The following is a 17342-nucleotide window of genomic DNA, read 5'->3' as shown; positions in this document are numbered from 1 at the left end:
TGAAAATTGCAGTGAGGTGGAGTTGACGTTCCACGTGGATTCCTGGATCATGAATGAACCATAGTGAGGGGAACACAAACACACACACCACTTTCCTCTGCATCACGTCTTCTCTCTCCTGTAGGTACGACAGCGCAGAGATGCTGTGTGCCGTCTTCTGGGAGAGCAGCTACTCCGACATGTTGGTCTACATCCTCTGTGCTTTCTCCATCTGTGTCTTCCTCCCTTTCCTCATCATCCTCTTCTGCTCCGTGCTGAGCGCCACCAGCTGCTGCATGAGCCGCAACAGGTAAACCACCTGACAAAGGATCATTTCATTTCATATGACACAAGCTGAAAATACAAAGGTATTGAAATTTGATGCAATTCCCAAAAATGCGATAATTAGGCTATGGTTTTATGAGTCATGCTGGTTTTGCACTTAGAGAATCAGGTAAATGAGCAACTCTGCCAAACCACCATTTTTGTCATCTTTATTATTGTTTCAGTCTCTTATCATAATTTTGAGTCTCAGTTTTGTTTATATTTGTTTCAGCTTCTGTGCTAAATGTGTACCGTTGTGATTTGTGGTTGTTTTTCATTGTTTTTCTCTTTGGTGTTTTGTCTCTTGTTTCTCCTCGTCACTTTGCACATCTGTGTTTGTTGTCTCTTATTCACATTTTTTAATGAACACTGCTTTTCAGATAAGAAATACAAATAGTCTAGATTAGATTAGATAAACTTTATTGTCCCCAAAAAGGGCAAATTTGTCTTGAGCAAAAGTGCGCATAGGCCGTATAGCAACAATACAATAAGTACAGTGACAGACATACAAGCAATAGACATACGTACAGTGACAGACATACGGGCATAGACATACAGACAAAGCAGCATTGCACAGCATCAAAGCATAGCAGTCGGCATTATCAGTTCTAAAAGAAAGGTGTGAAGTAAAAAAGGACAGAAGCCTGGCTTGGTAAAAAATAAATAAAGGAATCTTTCTATAAGATCTTTTTATAAGATCCAAAGGAAAATTGCAAGAGCGAAAACTCGAGCTATAACTTCATAGAGAGACCGTGTCGATACCGGGACAGTGCTCACTTAGTTCATGACAGCTGTGAAGTTGGACATTGTAACAGTGAAGTCTATGTGGAGCCAGACTAGCCATTGGTTGAACTGCAGCTGTTGGTCCGTCTGTGTTGGCTTCATGTGGCAGCCTCTGTCTGACGTAGTTGCTTGGGCTCCCTGTCTCCCTCAGTGACGATGAAGCGGACCTGTCTGCGGTCACTCCTCTGATCGTGGCCTCCTACGTGTTCTGCTACACTCCGTTTGTCGTGTCTGAGGTGACAGATGCGTTCACTCACTATGAAGCATCACATGTGCTGCTGCTGTACCGGCTTCTTCGCTTACAGACTGTTTTGTTTCCTTCCATCTCTCCACCAATCAGCTGGTCCTGCTGGGGAGGCTGGACCTGTCACCAGCACCAGATTGGTTGAGGACACTGTCGTCGGTGATGTCATACCTGGACTGTGGTCTTAACCCTCTGATCTACTGCTCCCACCAGGACTTCAGGGAGGCAGGCCTGGCCCTGCTGTGGACCAGGAGGAAACCGCCGTCTGAGCCGGTCCTCACTGCTGTCGTTAAACATGAGCTGTAGACACGAGCAACGGATTTTAACAAGAGAACCCACAGAGATATAATACACCTCAATGGTTTTCCTATCAAGGCACTGTTTTTTTCTTATTTTTTCTGCTTTAATCAGTTTGAAGAATAATCCATTGAAAGTTTTATCAGACATCTACTCAAATTGGACCCAGAGCTTTTGTTTTCTACATCTTTCCATGTCTCATATGGTCTAGGTTTCTGATGTAAGGATGCTCTCTATGTGGACTGTATGAGTATTATATATATATATAATAATATATATTATATATATACAGTATATTGTGTCAGAACTTCCTTGTTGTTTGGAGTAAGCTATAGGTAAGAATCACAAACCACTATTTAAACTTCTAAATGCATAATTCAGTTTTATTGCAAAAAAGGCAATACCTATCATTACTCATGAAGTCACGAGTAAGCAACATTATCATTATATCATTGTAAAAATGTTGATCATGGATTAATCTGTTGATTATGTGAGGAAAAATCCCTTGATAAACAGTTTACAGATGGAGTTTGGTCCTGCAGTCATTAAGATTGTCAAACAGTCCACTGGAGAGGTGTAAAGGTGCACACTGCTGGGGGATTTGTTACAACCTGGCAACCCAAAAGTTCTTCCCAATAGAATGAATGAATAGATTAAAATGGATCTATGAAACTTTGGTAATTGGTTTAGCCTAGCCCATTAGTAAAAAGCCTGATAAGAGGTGGGGTCACTGGTGACCAGCTGCATCTGCAGGTCAAACTAAGGTCCAGGGAGGTGGCAGGGCAGGGGGCTCCTCGCCTCTCAGTCCCGCTGCGCTGCTCCCTTCCCCCGCGTCCTCTCAGCCACCGAGGTCAGGAACCAGAAGCTGAAGTGAAACTGCAGCACGTCGCACACTTTGGACCAGAAGTGTCCGGTAAACCGCTGGAACAGCCAGTACCGAGCGAGCCAGTGATCCAGCAGCTTCAGCACCACGAACCCGGCGCACGACAGCACCGCGAGCAGCAGAAACCTCAGCGAGCGAGCGTCCCCGCGCGCCAGCTGCAGGCGAACTCCTTTATAAACGGCGACGCCCACGTGACAGCCCAGAGCCGCCTCGAAGCCGCGCTCGTGCACCAGCGCCAGTCCGTAGCTGAGGAGCGAACACAGTTCGGCCGCCGCCGCATGCGACGCGCGCCACTTCGCCGGTCCGCGCTCGAGGAAGTGGATCCACACCGGGACCCACGCGAATATCGGTAACGTGAACCACTGGTCCAGCACGGCGGGCGCGCGCCGCAGCACCGCCAGGCGCGTCCACTGCACGGGCGCGTAAAACACCGCCATGAGGGCGAAGACGTGTCTCATGTAGCGGCCGCGCTCCGGCTCCGCGGCGTCGCCTCCGTCCCACAGCAGCCAGGACAGTCCCATGAAGACGTAGAGCAGGTTCACCAGGCAGTTGCAGGGCAGAGCCAGGGCAGCCGGCAGGGACTCGACCCGCGGCTCCGCATAGTGCTCGTAAGACAGGTCCACCTCCACCTCGTCAAACAGACTCGTGTTCGCCAAGGCGACGCAGAGCACGAAGGGCAGCGACACGTGGAGAAGAGCCGACTTCATGGCTCATCCCGGTCCCGACAGCCCGGACTGGAGCCACAGAGACACGACCGGTCCTAGTCTGCACCACAGAGACTCTGTTTCCAGACTGGGAGCGAACTAAGATACATGGGAGCAAAAGTCAGAGCTGATTGTTTGTGTTCCGGGTTTCAAAACCACGTGGTAGGAAATAGAGAGCTCGGATTGGCTCTTCAGTGTAGTAAACAGAAGAAGAAAAAAACTCAACATTAGTTTCATTTTTTAAATCTAATTTTCACAGGTTGTGACAAAATGCGCTTTGACAGACAATCACAGCATCTTGTTTTGGTCTATTTTTGGTTGCATCTTTGTTCGTTTGCATAGCCTGGCTACATTGAATCCGATAAAAGCCTCCACCCACCGGTCGATCACGTGAGATCTGTTCGAAAAAATGGCGTGCCCGTTCATCGACCACCCTGTTGATATCGGAGCACAGATAGTGAGAGGATCGTTACGGCGTGAAAGGATTTTCCAGGATCGATCAAACCCGTTAAATGTTGACGATGACTGTCTGTACAAAAGGTACCGGTTCTCCCGGGCCGGACTCGAATACCTCTGCCGCATCCTGGAGCCGCACGTCGGCCGTGCGACCCGCAGGAGCGTCGCCCTCACGGTCCCACAGACTGTGTGCATCGCCCTGCGGTATTACACCACCGGCAGCTTCCTGTCCTCCGTCGGAGATGCCGAGCGGCTCAGTAAAAACACCGTCTGCCGAGCCGTCCACCAGGTGTCCTCTGCCCTGACCGACCTGATGGATGAATTCATCGTCTTCCCAGGCCACTTGCCGGCACACATCATAAAAGAAGGGTTTCATGCCATCGCAGGTGGGTCAATATCATTGTTGAACAGTTTAACTTCATATTCGTTGCATTGATAAACCATATAGGCTGTTAACAGTGGGGTGGACAATGACGGGGGGGTGAGAATATATCTTGATGAAAGAACTTGTGACAAAATGTATGTAGCCTACTTTTGCCACCACACTGCAGGGGCAGGCAGTTTCTCATTTCTTTTTGTAAGTTTGCACTTTTTAATCCTGCACCCAGCCCTCTTTGGATGTGGCACTCTTTGCCCTCTTAAAAATGAGAGAAATACATTTGTGTGTGTGTGTGTGTGTGTGTAATTTCATTATTTTACACCATGTCCATGACAGTGATACTGATGGGGACTTAGTAATAGGCACTGTGATATTGACTATTGAGGTCTAGTATTCTTAAATGCAGACCATACTAGGCTATATACAGTAATATGTGTGGACTTTACTGTTGTAATGTAGCACATTAAATGCAGACTTCTCTTATCACAGGTTTCCCCAGGGTGCTTGGGTGCATTGATGGCACCCTCATCCCCATCTCTACACCTCTGGGTGATGATGAGAGGGATTATTACATCGATAGACATCACTGCTACAGCCTCAACGTGCAGGTAAATCATTCAGTGATAACTTTACATTCAATGAGAGCATCACCAGTGGCTATCTTGCCCAACTAAATCATCATTGACAAAGCAAAGGCCCATCTGATACACATGTTTACACTGTCTACATGATAGTATATCCATCCCATACATCCTGAAAACTTGTACCAATGCAACTGGTGATGATGCTCTATATATATATATATATGTGTATATATATATATATATATATATGTGTATATGTGTATGTATATATATATATATGTGTATATATATGTGTATATATATGTGTATATGTGTATATATATGTGTATATATGTATATATATGTGTATATATATGTGTATATATATGTGTATATATGTATATATATATATATATATATATATATATATATATATATATATATATATACACACACACATACATAAGCCTGTAGCCCAATGGTTCCCAACCCTTTTTTGGCTTGTGACCCCATTTTGACATCACTAATGTCTGGCAACCTGCAAATCAAGATATTTTTATATGCTACATTTTATTTGAACTCGATTTATATTCGAGAAAGTGAAAGTATAGAAAACAGTCGTTTAAAATTGTGTGTGGTGTTTTAATCATAATTTTAAAAAGAATAATATAAACAATGTTTTCCAGTTATTTTTTAAAATTAATTACTAGACATTTGAGGCAACCCCACGCTGGGGTTGAAAAACATTGCTGTAACCTGTTCTGTGGTACATTGTTATGGCCAGGGTCTAGGGGAAACCAGATGTAACACAATGAGCTTTAAATGACCAGCCAGGACGACAGAGCTCAAATAGAAAAACAGCTTTATTGACTTCAGGTGTGAGCCACACCCAACACAACAGACAAAAGAAGCTAGAGACCCTAAAACCTATCTTTTTAGACAGGCTTTCAACTGATGTTGACGTTGTGGGGCCTCTGTAAAGTTTTCCTGAAATTGTGCTGTTGTGTATTTTTTGTTGTGATCTCTGTACTGTATTTTATTGCATTTTACCCTTGTTGTAAAGCACTTTGTGATTTTATCTATGAAAAGTGCTATATAAATTAAACTTACTTACTTACCCTGACTTTACCTTACCCAAAATAAAACAAACAAAAATACAGGTCACCTATCTAACCTAACATAACATGTGAAAACAGGAGAAAACAGAATCAGAACAAAAAGGGTTTTTCACGCCTACGGCTGCTTAAAGATTTGAAGTTACACAGTTCAACAGTCTCACAGATGAGGACAGAAGACACAGGAGCAGGCTGGGTGGGCCTTATGAAGCCTAAGGGGGGGGGCTTCACACACACCCAACTCGGCACCTACAGAAAAAAGACTTGCAATATGTACAGAGGGAAGTGGTACCTGAACGTCAGTTTGGTACACGATCTGTAGTTGGGAACCTCTGGCCTATATCACTGCCCTGTTACTGACCATAAAACAGATCGTACAAACTCGCCTTTTCTTCAACCAATAATCCCGTCCACACATTACATATGAATGTTCTTTGCACTGAACCTCCGCACTTTGTGAGAAGTTTAATCGCAGTTGGCTCCTATTGGCAAAATACGCATTGATGCTGCAGTGACTAATTGCTGTTACAAAATGTCTTTGCAGATGACGTGTGACTTCAAAGGCCTCATTACCAGCCTTGACGCCAAGTGGCCCGGGTCCGTCCATGACTCTAAGGTTTTTGACGAGTCCACGCTCTACCAGAGGCTGCAGCAGGGTATGGCAACCGCACATCGTAAGCTGTTACAATAGGGTTACAATATGTGTTTCTGAACCTCTCAATGTTGCTCTCATCTTCAGGAGACTTCAGTGGAGTGCTGCTTGGTGATAGGGGGTACGCCCTCCACCCCTTCCTGATGACTCCCTACCCAGACCCTGAACCAGGACCACAGACCCGTTTTAACACGGCCCACGCCAAGACAATGGTCACGATTGAAAATACCTTTGGCCTTCTCAAGTCCCGCTTTGCCTCCCTGCAACGTCTGAGGGTGGCCCCAGACCGTGCCTGCAAAATCATTGCTGCATGTTGTGTGCTCCACAACATTGCAACTATCAGAAAGGAGAGAGAGCCCAGGATAAACCCCCAGCCCCCTGATGTTGTGGACCCCGTTACTCTTGAATATCCAACAGGCCAAGCAGTGAGGGAAGCCATCACTGAGGTTTTTACATAGAAGCTGTTTAGCTTTCAATTTTCACATTTTCTTTTCCCTGTAAGAAAGACAAAAAGACACATTAGTGATGCTTGCATCTTAATGACGGTGTTTGAATTCTGATTTGGAGAAGGTGTTGAAAACCCTGAACAATACCCTCTTTCTATCAAATGGTACTGTCTATATTTATTAAAGTATGATACTGGTATCTAAAGTATTCTTCTAACAGTCATTATCCACGTACCTTCTCATCCTGGAGCTTTCTTATTTTTAATTGAAGATATTCGATCTCAAGTTCCATCTTTTTCATTTTTAAGCCCTTGTATTTAATGTCTTGCTCCAGAGTCCTCTTATAAAGGGCCCTCACAGGGTCGGCTGCACCCTGAAACAAGAGAAAATTTGAGCATACGGGTTAAAGCATGTAAAGTATATAACCTAGGAAAGCAAAATAAGATTTTTGGGCTTTTTGCCTTTAATTGATAGTGTAGTCAAGAGAGAAAGGAAATGCAATGCCATTACCATTTTTGATCCCTTTTTAACCGTCTCTGGTCTGCTAGCTGGAGCTGTGGACGTGGAGGCTTGGGGCTCGGCTGGGGGCTCGGCTGGGGGCTCAGCTGGGGGTGTATATTTTTCCTGCAGCATTAACAAAGCAGTGGCAGCGTATTGAAAGTAGTTGTAGTTGTCAAACTCTATGTGCAGACCACTGCAATTCACTCTCCATATTCCCACCATCTGTTGATGTGGAGCAGTTCAACTCTGGAAAAAGAAAAGCTATGCCTGCCCACTTACTAGTCACCACAAAATAATTTTTATTCCCACTGTTCCTTAAAATAGCACCTGAACAAGACCTGTGGTCGAAACGTTGTGCAAAATAAAAACTCTTTTGTGGCGACTAGTAAGTGGGCAGGCATACCTTTTTTTTCTACCATTTTTTTGTATTGCCCTGCACCTTGAACAACATGATGTGCATATTAAAACCTCCTTTTTTTTCAAGAGGTTTAACTCTACGAAACATGACGGCAAACTAAGGTCTTACCTCCTCAGAGGACTCATACAGCTCCTCCTCATCCTTTGGGTCCACCACCTGTACAGACGGGATAGAAGCGATCTATCAACCAGGTGCCAACAGCCACGGGTGACGGGTCATATCATGCTGGCGTGTGTGACATAGCCTACCTCTGTCAGAGTCAGAGACACGGTGTCAGATGGTAGCACCTCTGGCACCACCACCATCACAATATCGCCATTCACTGAGGGGAAAGTCAACAGGCCTGTGTTAGTGAGGTCACAATGATTTTTGTACAGTGTCTTGTATGCAACATGCAATTTATTATGGCATTAATGTTTGGGTGCTATGAGTGCTCTGAACGGTGTGTGTGATATAATGTGGGACTATGACTATTGTGGAGCTTGTGATGCAACACAAATCTACATGCAAACGGAGTCATCTCATCTTAAGTACCAAAGCTTTGACACGGACACGTACTTCCTACATATTTGGAGGAGCCGGCTCCAGGGTTAGAAGACACCCCACCTTCCACCCCGGTGATTATGGGGCCACCCTCGTTCTCGTTGTTAGCGAGGACCAGCTCCTCTGCAGAGGCGCATCCCGGGGCTGGACCTCCTCCGGTGCCTGTCCGCCTCTGCAAATGTTTCTTCTTTTTTGCTGTAACAGTGTAAATGAGAAGGGGGGAAATGTGATACTGAAAGCTGCTGCACCCATGGGGGATTAAAGACATACCATAAAGCCAGAAGCAATGCTCCCTCTAATTTTCAAAACTCCTGAGCAGAAATTCAACTCCCCTGATGACCTGCTTGAGCGACTGTGAGCGACAGCTTAAGCGAACACAGTACGTCCACATGCTGGTGCTATGGCCTCACCTCTCCAACTCCAAATATCAATACAATTGGCTATTACTATAATGATTAATAACAGATTATTTTGACAACATTACCTAGGCTACTCCATATCTAGGTCAGTTACAGTTAATGATAACAAAATACAATATTCTTTTGGCAAAATAGATTTTGCATTTATTGCCATATGAACAATATGGAAAAAATAACTAACATCAAGTTGGTGTCATCAACTCTTGGCACAGAAGCATTCTTGATATGAACAGTAATAATAATTCTCAAGCAAAAACTTAAATCGTAGTTGCACTACAGACTACGGTTAAGGTCATAAATTTCACAATTCGAAGCGCACATTAGGGAGAAATAAACAGTAAACTAGTCGGGGATATTTGAGTGTGCAACTTTTTTTGTCTTCTGGGCAAAGAGGTGGGGAGCAGTGTGCAATTGCACAGTAAAACACCTTAGAGGGAACAGTGGCCAGAAGTAATAAAAAGAGGATAAAGGATGTAATGCTACTGTAAAACAGCATATTAATCATGCATATTATATATAATACAGAGGAAAAGTTTGTCCCTGCTAAATTCTAACACAGCCCAAAATCAGGAAGATTTCATCCAGGCTATCAACTTGAGGAAATTGATATGATTGTGGTATCAGCTTCCAGCTTTATTGTAGCCCATCCATGTAACGTTATGAAACTAAAAAAATGTCCAACTTACCATTTGAAATGTTTTTATGCTTTTGTTTGATCTGCTCCCAAGTCCGATGTACTCCTGAGGGGTTAGATCTGGGGCAACGAGACAGCAGCACAGTGATTGGGACTCATCGCGCTTTGTTAAATATAAAGTAAGACTTCAGCCACTGATGTGCAACTTACGTATTTATGCAATCCGCAATCCTTTGCCATGCCATCTGTCGTCTCTTGGAGGCAGCCGCGGTGTTGGATTTCTCAAGTAGATCTGCCTTTTCTTCCTCATATTTCTCTAAAATGAGCCTCAGCTCCGCGTAGGAGAAATAAGGCATCCGCTCGCCTCGCTTCTCTGACGCGTCGGTGCTCATGGTTGTGATTCGTCTGCTGCCTTTAGTTGTAACCTCTTTTTTTTTTTTTTTTTTACAGTCTATGGTTGGAACCGGCACTTTTTATTCACTCACAACAAGACAGACCTGGGTTGAGTTACCGAGTTGAGTTGATACCGCCTGTCCTGGTCGCCATTGTTGTGGGTAACTTAGGCTGAGCTCGCTTTGTGGTACAGGCCTCAAGTTTCAGTCACACTAATCTCACAACCACAGAGACGAAGCTACTCCAGAAATAAGGTCCAACAAACTCTGATCCTAACCCTGAACTCTGAGCTGACTGGCCCTGGGAGGTGAAACTCCTGAGTTTTCAGATCCAAAAGCTGATCTCAGTTAGCTCAGTATGTTAACTCCGAGTTGAACGTGCCTGTGCCTGACGACGAGTGAAAAGACCTTATCAATGGAGCTCCGATACAATGATTCACCATGACAACAAGGGAGACAACTTCCGGGAAGTAACACTGCTGCGGTGAATTAGATGGTTTAGATGCTGTTGCTTTTTCATTTTGAATTTAAGATAACTTTCTTTTAATATTAAAGGAGAATTCACGTCATTTTTGACCCCTAAACCGTTGTCCTGATGGTCACCCAGTGTTTGGGGGAGCAAAAAACGCGACTAAAATTGATGCAGGCAAACGGAAGTTACACCATGGCTACCCCGGCGCTAGGGATAGCGACAACGCTAACCTATGGGGGCAATTTTTTCAACCACAACAAACACTCAAAAAACAATCAAATATTTATGGTATATGACTTGGATCCTTATGACACACCACTGAACTCATACACTGTACGGTTATAGACAGCCTAAACTCTTAAACATCCTGGAAAGACATTACTAAGCGATCGCAGAGCGCCTGCTCTCCCCGCCACAGAAACAATTAAAGCTTTTTTCCTTGTTGTGATGATTTCTTTACAAAAATAAACGGTCGGAGATATTTTGGACATTACCACTGCACTGCTTAACCGTTTATTTATGTAAAGAAATCACCACAACAAGGAAAAAGTGTTTGTTTCTGTGGCGGGGAGAGCAGGGGCTCTGCGATGGCTTGAGTGATTACATGCAAAACTATGGCAAAAACACAAAGTTTATACTGTTTATGTTTATACTCAGTATAACCGTACAGTGTATGAGTCAGTGGTGTGTCACAAGGATTCGAGTCATGTACCATAGATATTTGATTGTTTTTTGAGTGTTTGTTGTGGTTGAAAAAATTGCCCCCATACTTTAGCGTTGTCGCTATCGCTAGTGCCGTCTAGCCATGGTGTAACTTTGCCTGCATCAATTTTAGTCGCGTTTTTTGCTCCCCCCCAACACCGGGTGACCATCGGGACAACGATTTAGGGGTCAAAAATGACCGGAATTCTCCTTTAACCTTTGAGAAAGTGGCTGAATGTTGTTCAGTGTTATTTTTTTAATTGGCTGAAAACATAGGCGCAGATCCCGGTGGGGACATGAATTGTCCCCACGGATCTATAGCCTATGTTACATCCTTGATTGTCCCCCCCAATAAAAATACCCCAAATTATTCAAAATTGAACAAATGTATTTCACATTTTAGATTCACTTTTGTGTCCCCCTGGTCCCCCCCAAATCCTGACTTCGGATCTGCACCCCTGGCTGAAAATTAAATATAAAAACAGTCTCGTGGTTGCTCTGGTTTTATTCACATTCCACATATTAAACAAAGTAAAAGTTTGTTTAGTGGATATTTCAACTTCTAGTAGCTTTTACCACCAACAGATGCTGATTAACACACATCTCAGGGTTTACTTACTCTGAGTTTTCACATACTTTCTGCTGGGATACCCCTCTGATCAGTGCCTGACTACCAAACACTCACATACACTTCTAATTCAGAGCATGTTTACATTTCTAATTTGCTTTCGGTTTGACTGATAAACAGACATTATCCTCCAGGTAAGGACTAAAAAGTATGGACAGACAAAGGGATCAAAAGATCCTGATTGCTGACCAACAACAAGACAGTTTTAAAATCTCTTTATTGGCTTGTTACCAAAATACCACACATTACTCAAAAATAATATATTTATATACTATAACGTTTCAAAAATGCTATATACATTTAAATCGTTTTCACTCAATTACATGGAAAACAAGGCATGGAAGCCAGCAGGTGACAGCAAATAAAGCACTGATGAAACCACATGAATTAACACAAACACAAACTGGGTTTTGGCTCGACCAACCATGGGTATAATAGTTTTCTAAAATAGTACAAAGGCCCTTTGTTTAGCTCAGCTGCTAAAAATAAGAGGTTTTTATTACAGTCATGTTTTTATTTCTAATTCCCCTCTGTTCCAGCAACTGTGTTGACTATTGCATGATTGTTTGTTTAATTTATTAAATTAAAGCAGTAGAAACATTATGGTATGCTTAATTGGTATGTGAGGTAAACGACCAACACACACTCCTGAGTTTACAAACATTCTTTTCCCCACGAGTCTACGCTGATTTATCAGTCATGATTCTTGAATCTACTTAGCTGGACTTAGACTTATAAGGGGCACTTATCTGTCATTTACTTTATCTGAATGCAAAAGGTGAGACAGTTTCTATTCCTGTGTCTGTGGCGAACACAGAGGAAGTCACGTAGACCGCAGAGGGGCAGCTGTCCCCGATACCACATGTAATAGAATGTGTAAAAGAGCAGATTCAAAATGAAATCTTGCCTACAAAACCTGATCGAATCAGTGAACATCCAAAGTAAAGCTCATCTTAAACTATGTGACCCATCTTCACAGAAATCTAACATTCACAGAAAAACAAGCCTCCTGTCAGCAGCTGAAACAACAGTGAGCTTTCCAGAGGAACTCAGTACTGAGTAGCAACGTTTCTACATTATTGGACACATTGATCTTTGCATAAGAGGCTTTTGTCACGTTTGACCTGCCACCAGCAAACACCCAGACCGTCTCTCATTAGTGCACAGCGCTGCATTAAGCCAGAGTGGTCAACTGAGAACAGAGAAGCTGCCAACGTTCATAGCTTCTATCTTCTCTTGGTTCCTCCAAAACCTGACAAGCAAAAAAAGATGTTGGTTAACAAGCAGATCTATGGAAACTGGACACTATAACAACCTGATTACAGGTCTTGAGAAATCACATTGACAATGTCAAAATCATGTTTTATTAAGTCACATGGCCTTGACCTTTGACCTATAGCAATCAAATCAGTACATCTTGAGTGAATATTTCTGCCACGTTAAGCTGTGACTGAGATTCGCCCACGAGAATGGGACATCAATGAGTCGAAGTCTCTGAAACAGCATTTGTATTAAACAGTAGAAACTTCATATCCATCAGTTATATGGACGATATAAAAGCAGATTCAATTCAATGATCAAATAAAATTGTCACAAGTTTCTTTTACACAAACAGTCGGAAAAGTCAGCAAAGGTTAATAGAGCTGTGTTTAGTTGTGGTGTGTGTGTCTTTGCCGACATACCTGAAGCAGTGCGTGTCCCAGAGGACGAGGAGGAGGAGGAGGAAGAGCCTGAGGCAGGAGGATGTCTGCTGTCGTTGTAGTGGGGGTAGTTGTAGTTGGGGTAGTTGTGATGCTGTTGGCGTCTGTAGAACAAACACAAACAACCTGAAGCCTCTGGCTGAAGAGGAGGACCAACGACTTCCTCTCGTCTCTCTACATCCAGTAATTTTAGGCCAAAAAAGGGGTCAACGTTAAACAAATTGCAACAGAAGCAAACTCAACTGATTTTGTATCCTCAGCATCTCCTGAGTGAGGGAAAAAAAGCCCCGAAGAATCCCATTAGGGGAAAGTTTCGAAAAACACTCTACCCAATGTTTAGATCAGGTGCTGTATGTATGCAAATTAGTCATACGTAATTGGATTATGCACTGTCGGCTCATGTCATACCTGCTCTACTAAGGATGTGGCTGTCGTGAAAAATCAACCAAAACCCGGCCATAGCAGCATATTTCAGTTTGTGCGAATCAGGGGATTTTACAGTCATCTTGAAATTTAAAGTGGTCAACTTGTCGGTTGACCGATGGAGTCAACTCACTCCAGTTTTCATGCCGGTACCACCACAGCAACTTCATATATACATGTGCCGTCAAAACGGTGCAATTTATGCAGATTTATGCAAATGTATGCACATTTGCTCATGTTAACAAAGAATTTCAAAAAACTTGTAATACATTTTTTGTTTGTCTTAATGTAAGTAATCAACTCAGTAATTTTCATGGAGATATCTAAAGGTTAAAAATTTTACCCTATTCATGTGAAAAAAAATGTTTTATATGCGTATGTTTGGGTGTTTTTCGAAACTTTCCCCTAATGGGATTCTTTGGGGCTTTTTTTCCCTCATTCAGGACATGCTGAGGATACAAAATCAGTTGAGTTTGCTTCTGTTGCAATTTGTTTAACCTTTTCTCATAAAATGACTGGACTTCTAACCTCTGATTGCCAAACAGGTATCCCAGCACGCCGCCTGTCCCCATGCCGGACCAGAAACCTCCGCCTGCGCCGGGAGCAGCTCGGCCACCTGTCCCCATGCCGGACCAAAAACCTCCGCCTGCGCCGGGAGCAGCTCCGCCACCTGGGTACTGCTGTCCATGCGTGTAGTCGTTACGGAAACCGTAGCCTGGGTTGGCACCGGAGGAGCCTGAACAGATGATTATTTGAACATGAACACAAAGAATAAGCTGTAGGTTTCATAGAGGTGGCTGCAGCACTACACGCCAGCTGTTTGTATCCAATCAGCTACTTGTCGAACCAGTTACCTGTGTAGTCAGGTTTGAATCCTGGTGGCGGGGGTCCTGCAGCGGAGCCATGGTTATTATCTCTAGGATACCCAGCCTGCCCTCCGTCCTGCTCCCCCTGGGCCGCGGTGTTTCCACTGAGGAACAGCTTGTAGACGCCGTAGGCTAAGAGCAGAAGCACAGCAACCACCAGCAGCCCTCCTGAGTCCTCGCCACCCGACGGGTTCGAGCTCTGATGGCTCTGCTGCCGATGCTGATGTTGGTTTCCAGAGAAACCGCTAAAGAAACTGGAAGCGAAGCCCCCGAGATCTAAGACAAAGAGAAAAAGAAAAGTTTATCAGTATCAAGTCTGTGTATGCGGGTAAATGTAAAAGGGGTGGTGCATGTATGCGTGTTCATGTATCTGTGTGTGTGCATTAGTTAGTTTACCTCCTTAATTTGATTAAATATTTCCACTGTTTTGATCAGCCTTTCTTTACAGTATAACTTATTCCAAACATGTGTTTGTTCCCTATTTATAAAAGTTAGTCGTTCCATCTCTAAACTTGGTTCTGTTGTTAATACCATGCTCTTAATTTTGGTCTATTTGATTGTTTCCATGCTTTGGTCACCTGCTTCAAGGCAGTTACTCTCAGTATATTAAAAAAATAAATGTCCATTGCTTTTATCTTATCTTTTAAATGAATACCTAACCAGTGTTGTACCTGCAAAGGCTCTTTAAACTAAAAAATGTAACTCCTTCCCAGTATGTTGTATAGTATAATTAGTTATTTATTTTCCAATTAGTTTATTTTATTTTATTATATTTTGTCTTTATTTTCCTATCTTTGAGATCCTCACTTGGGAAATACCTCAATACCTCAGTTTGTCTCGTGTATACGTTTGTCTGTTTTCTTTAGGGTTTGTTATTAAAATGCAAAGTACAAAAACGCAAAGAGAATGAAATGACTGATTATGTTTGTGAAGGCAAGAAGCTTTGCAATAAAGTATTTTTTTTTTAAAGTCTGTGTATGTATGTGAAAGTGTAACCTCATCAATCCCACATCTCCGTTTTCTAACCTCCAAATCCCTTGAATCCACCATGGGAGCCCCCGCCGCCCTGCGTCCTCCTCCGGCCCTCTTCGGTCAGCTCCAGTGAGTACTCCAGGCCGCAGGAGCCCCTCAGTATGTACGGATCATCAGGGTGGTTGTAGCCCTCACAGCTCACCTCCAGCCTCCCAAATCGATACGCATTGTCCATATCAGTCTTACACTCCCACTGTGAAAACACCATGACAAATAATACTCAGTTTACTGTCAGTCAGTCAGTCAGTCCAGCATGAAGCTGCCATGGTTTAGGTAATGACCCCACTGGCTCCTGTTAGGCTGATAGCAATTTTGATATTTGAGAGTCCAAGAAAAACATGTTGGGAAACCTCTGTGCTTTCATATTAACGCATCACAAACAAGGAAGAACACCTTCATCAACATTCACAAACATCTACATCTACTGGCATGTCTGCTTGCTTACAGTCTGATATAAACAGTGGTATGTGTAACTTGCTACCAAGAAATCTACCATAACAAGTTAACCCAGTGTAGACTCTGAAAGGAAGTTAATGGTTGTTGTTTTTTGGGGCCATTTCATGACTCAGATTAAACTTTATACTCCATCCTCCTCATGTCTCTGTCCTCACCTGCACATCCACTCCATCCCAGCCTTTGTTCTGACACTGAACCACATCTGGTACGAAGGTGTGGCAGCCCGCCGACCCTCCGACACACTGCAGCTGTAGGACGGGGCTGGAGCGCCTGGCCGTGGTGTAGCGACCCTTGTACAGAGTCAACACCTGGACGTCCCGCAGCAACACACTGCCTGCAGAGGGAAGAGGAGAAGCTCATACAGCTGTAAACAGTGGTGTGGTGTTGTCTGATTCGTTGTAGTGGGTTTACTGCTTTTAAGGCGGGTACACTGTTCATACGTGTATCACATGAGTATAGTTAGACAGTTTTGTCGTAGTGGGTATTCTGAATATACCTGTGTATCACATAGTAGACTACAGCAAGGTTGATTAAGTGCCATGCAGGAGATAAGTGGGCAAAGGTCTATTGGAGAAGGGGGGTTTCCACAACCTGGCAACCCAGCAACCTTATTAACGTCTTCAGTGAGGTATTCACCAACAATGAAGGAGTTAACTACACTTTACCGAGCCTGTGGACTATATATAAACTCGTTGTATGTAGCTTCGGGTATATTTTCATTGCCCCGGGAAGTGGCGATGTTTGTTAGTATTTCCTGATCGTAACCCAAAACCCCCGCGACGTAGCTTAAAAGAGGAAGTTAAAAGCATTACGTACCGTCATCCCAACTCCGGACGTGTCCCACAATAAGACACTGCAACACAGCAGTAATAAACAGCTTCATTTCCCCGCTGTATGCTCTTTCTTCCCGCAGCCTAATGTGAAAATTGTCAGGACTCCTCGTTACCCCGGAAGACACGACAGAACTACAACTTCCGTGTTACGTCACTTGTTTGTGCCAGCGCCGACCAATAGGGAAAGAGCACGACTACGGTAGGTTCGACCCGCTGTGCGTTCACCATAGACGGATGTGGCTGATGTAAACCTGAGCCCATCACGGATCATGGATGTGGATCTATTGTTACAGACATAAGCGTGTGTGTGCCCAAGAGATCAAAAGTTAATTCTCATGTGACTCTTGCAGACTTCATTTATTAAAAAACTTTATTTTCTTTATTAATTAGTACAACAGTCACATTACATCAACAGTTACTTGCTTGTTAAGCAGAGCATACAATGTAAACACTGCTATAACATTATAACTGATAAATGATGTGAAAAATAAATTAGAA

The 17342-nt window shown here is 43.5% G+C and overlaps 3 protein-coding genes and 1 long non-coding RNA gene across 6 annotated transcripts; all 4 read right to left on the bottom strand.

Moving 5' to 3' along the window:
• Nucleotides 1–2048: 2048 nt before the first annotated feature.
• Nucleotides 2049–3300, bottom strand: tmem187 (transmembrane protein 187). Its single transcript, XM_085780010.1, has one exon. It carries the CDS (start codon nucleotides 3215–3217, stop codon nucleotides 2429–2431), a length of 789 nt encoding a protein of 262 aa, XP_085636136.1. The 5' UTR covers nucleotides 3218–3300; the 3' UTR covers nucleotides 2049–2428.
• Nucleotides 3301–6587: 3287 nt separating this feature from the next.
• Nucleotides 6588–7411, bottom strand: LOC146991866 (uncharacterized). The gene is made up of 3 exons (XR_015036020.1): nucleotides 7336–7411; nucleotides 7061–7198; nucleotides 6588–6874 (listed from the first exon to the last, which is right to left on the bottom strand). It is a non-coding gene; the product is annotated as an uncharacterized LOC146991866 (long non-coding RNA).
• A 429-nt stretch (nucleotides 7412–7840) lies between these two features.
• LOC146991865 (uncharacterized) lies at nucleotides 7841–8539 on the bottom strand. The gene is made up of 4 exons (XM_085789209.1): nucleotides 8536–8539; nucleotides 8303–8482; nucleotides 7993–8066; nucleotides 7841–7900 (listed from the first exon to the last, which is right to left on the bottom strand). Exons 1-4 carry the CDS (start codon nucleotides 8537–8539, stop codon nucleotides 7841–7843), a joined length of 318 nt encoding a protein of 105 aa, XP_085645335.1.
• A 3195-nt stretch (nucleotides 8540–11734) lies between these two features.
• On the bottom strand, nucleotides 11735–16964 carry saraf (store-operated calcium entry-associated regulatory factor). Of its 3 annotated transcripts, none has more exons than XR_015036019.1 (8): nucleotides 16828–16964; nucleotides 16167–16345; nucleotides 15550–15748; nucleotides 14512–14799; nucleotides 14186–14393; nucleotides 13217–13338; nucleotides 12446–12786; nucleotides 11735–12380 (listed from the first exon to the last, which is right to left on the bottom strand). XR_015036019.1 is itself a non-coding variant. In XM_085779984.1 (8 exons), the coding sequence occupies exons 1-8, from the start codon at nucleotides 16892–16894 to the stop codon at nucleotides 12761–12763; spliced, it is 1035 nt and encodes a 344-aa protein (XP_085636110.1). In that variant the 5' UTR covers nucleotides 16895–16964; the 3' UTR covers nucleotides 11735–12760. The 3 variants fall into 3 exon arrangements, 2 of the variants coding, with proteins under 2 accessions (XP_085636110.1, XP_085636096.1); XM_085779984.1 differs by having other exon boundaries at nucleotides 11735–12786; nucleotides 14186–14273; nucleotides 14328–14393; XM_085779970.1 differs by having other exon boundaries at nucleotides 11735–12786.
• Nucleotides 16965–17342: the final 378 nt, after the last annotated feature.

The sequence above is a fragment of the Trachurus japonicus genome, chromosome 1, assembly GCF_045865225.1.
Source record: "Trachurus japonicus isolate A0001 chromosome 1, Traja_1.0".
Classification (NCBI taxonomy): domain Eukaryota; kingdom Metazoa; phylum Chordata; class Actinopteri; order Carangiformes; family Carangidae; genus Trachurus; species Trachurus japonicus.
The sequence above is the reverse complement of the archived record's forward strand: the minus strand, read 5'-3'. Positions and strand labels throughout refer to the sequence as shown.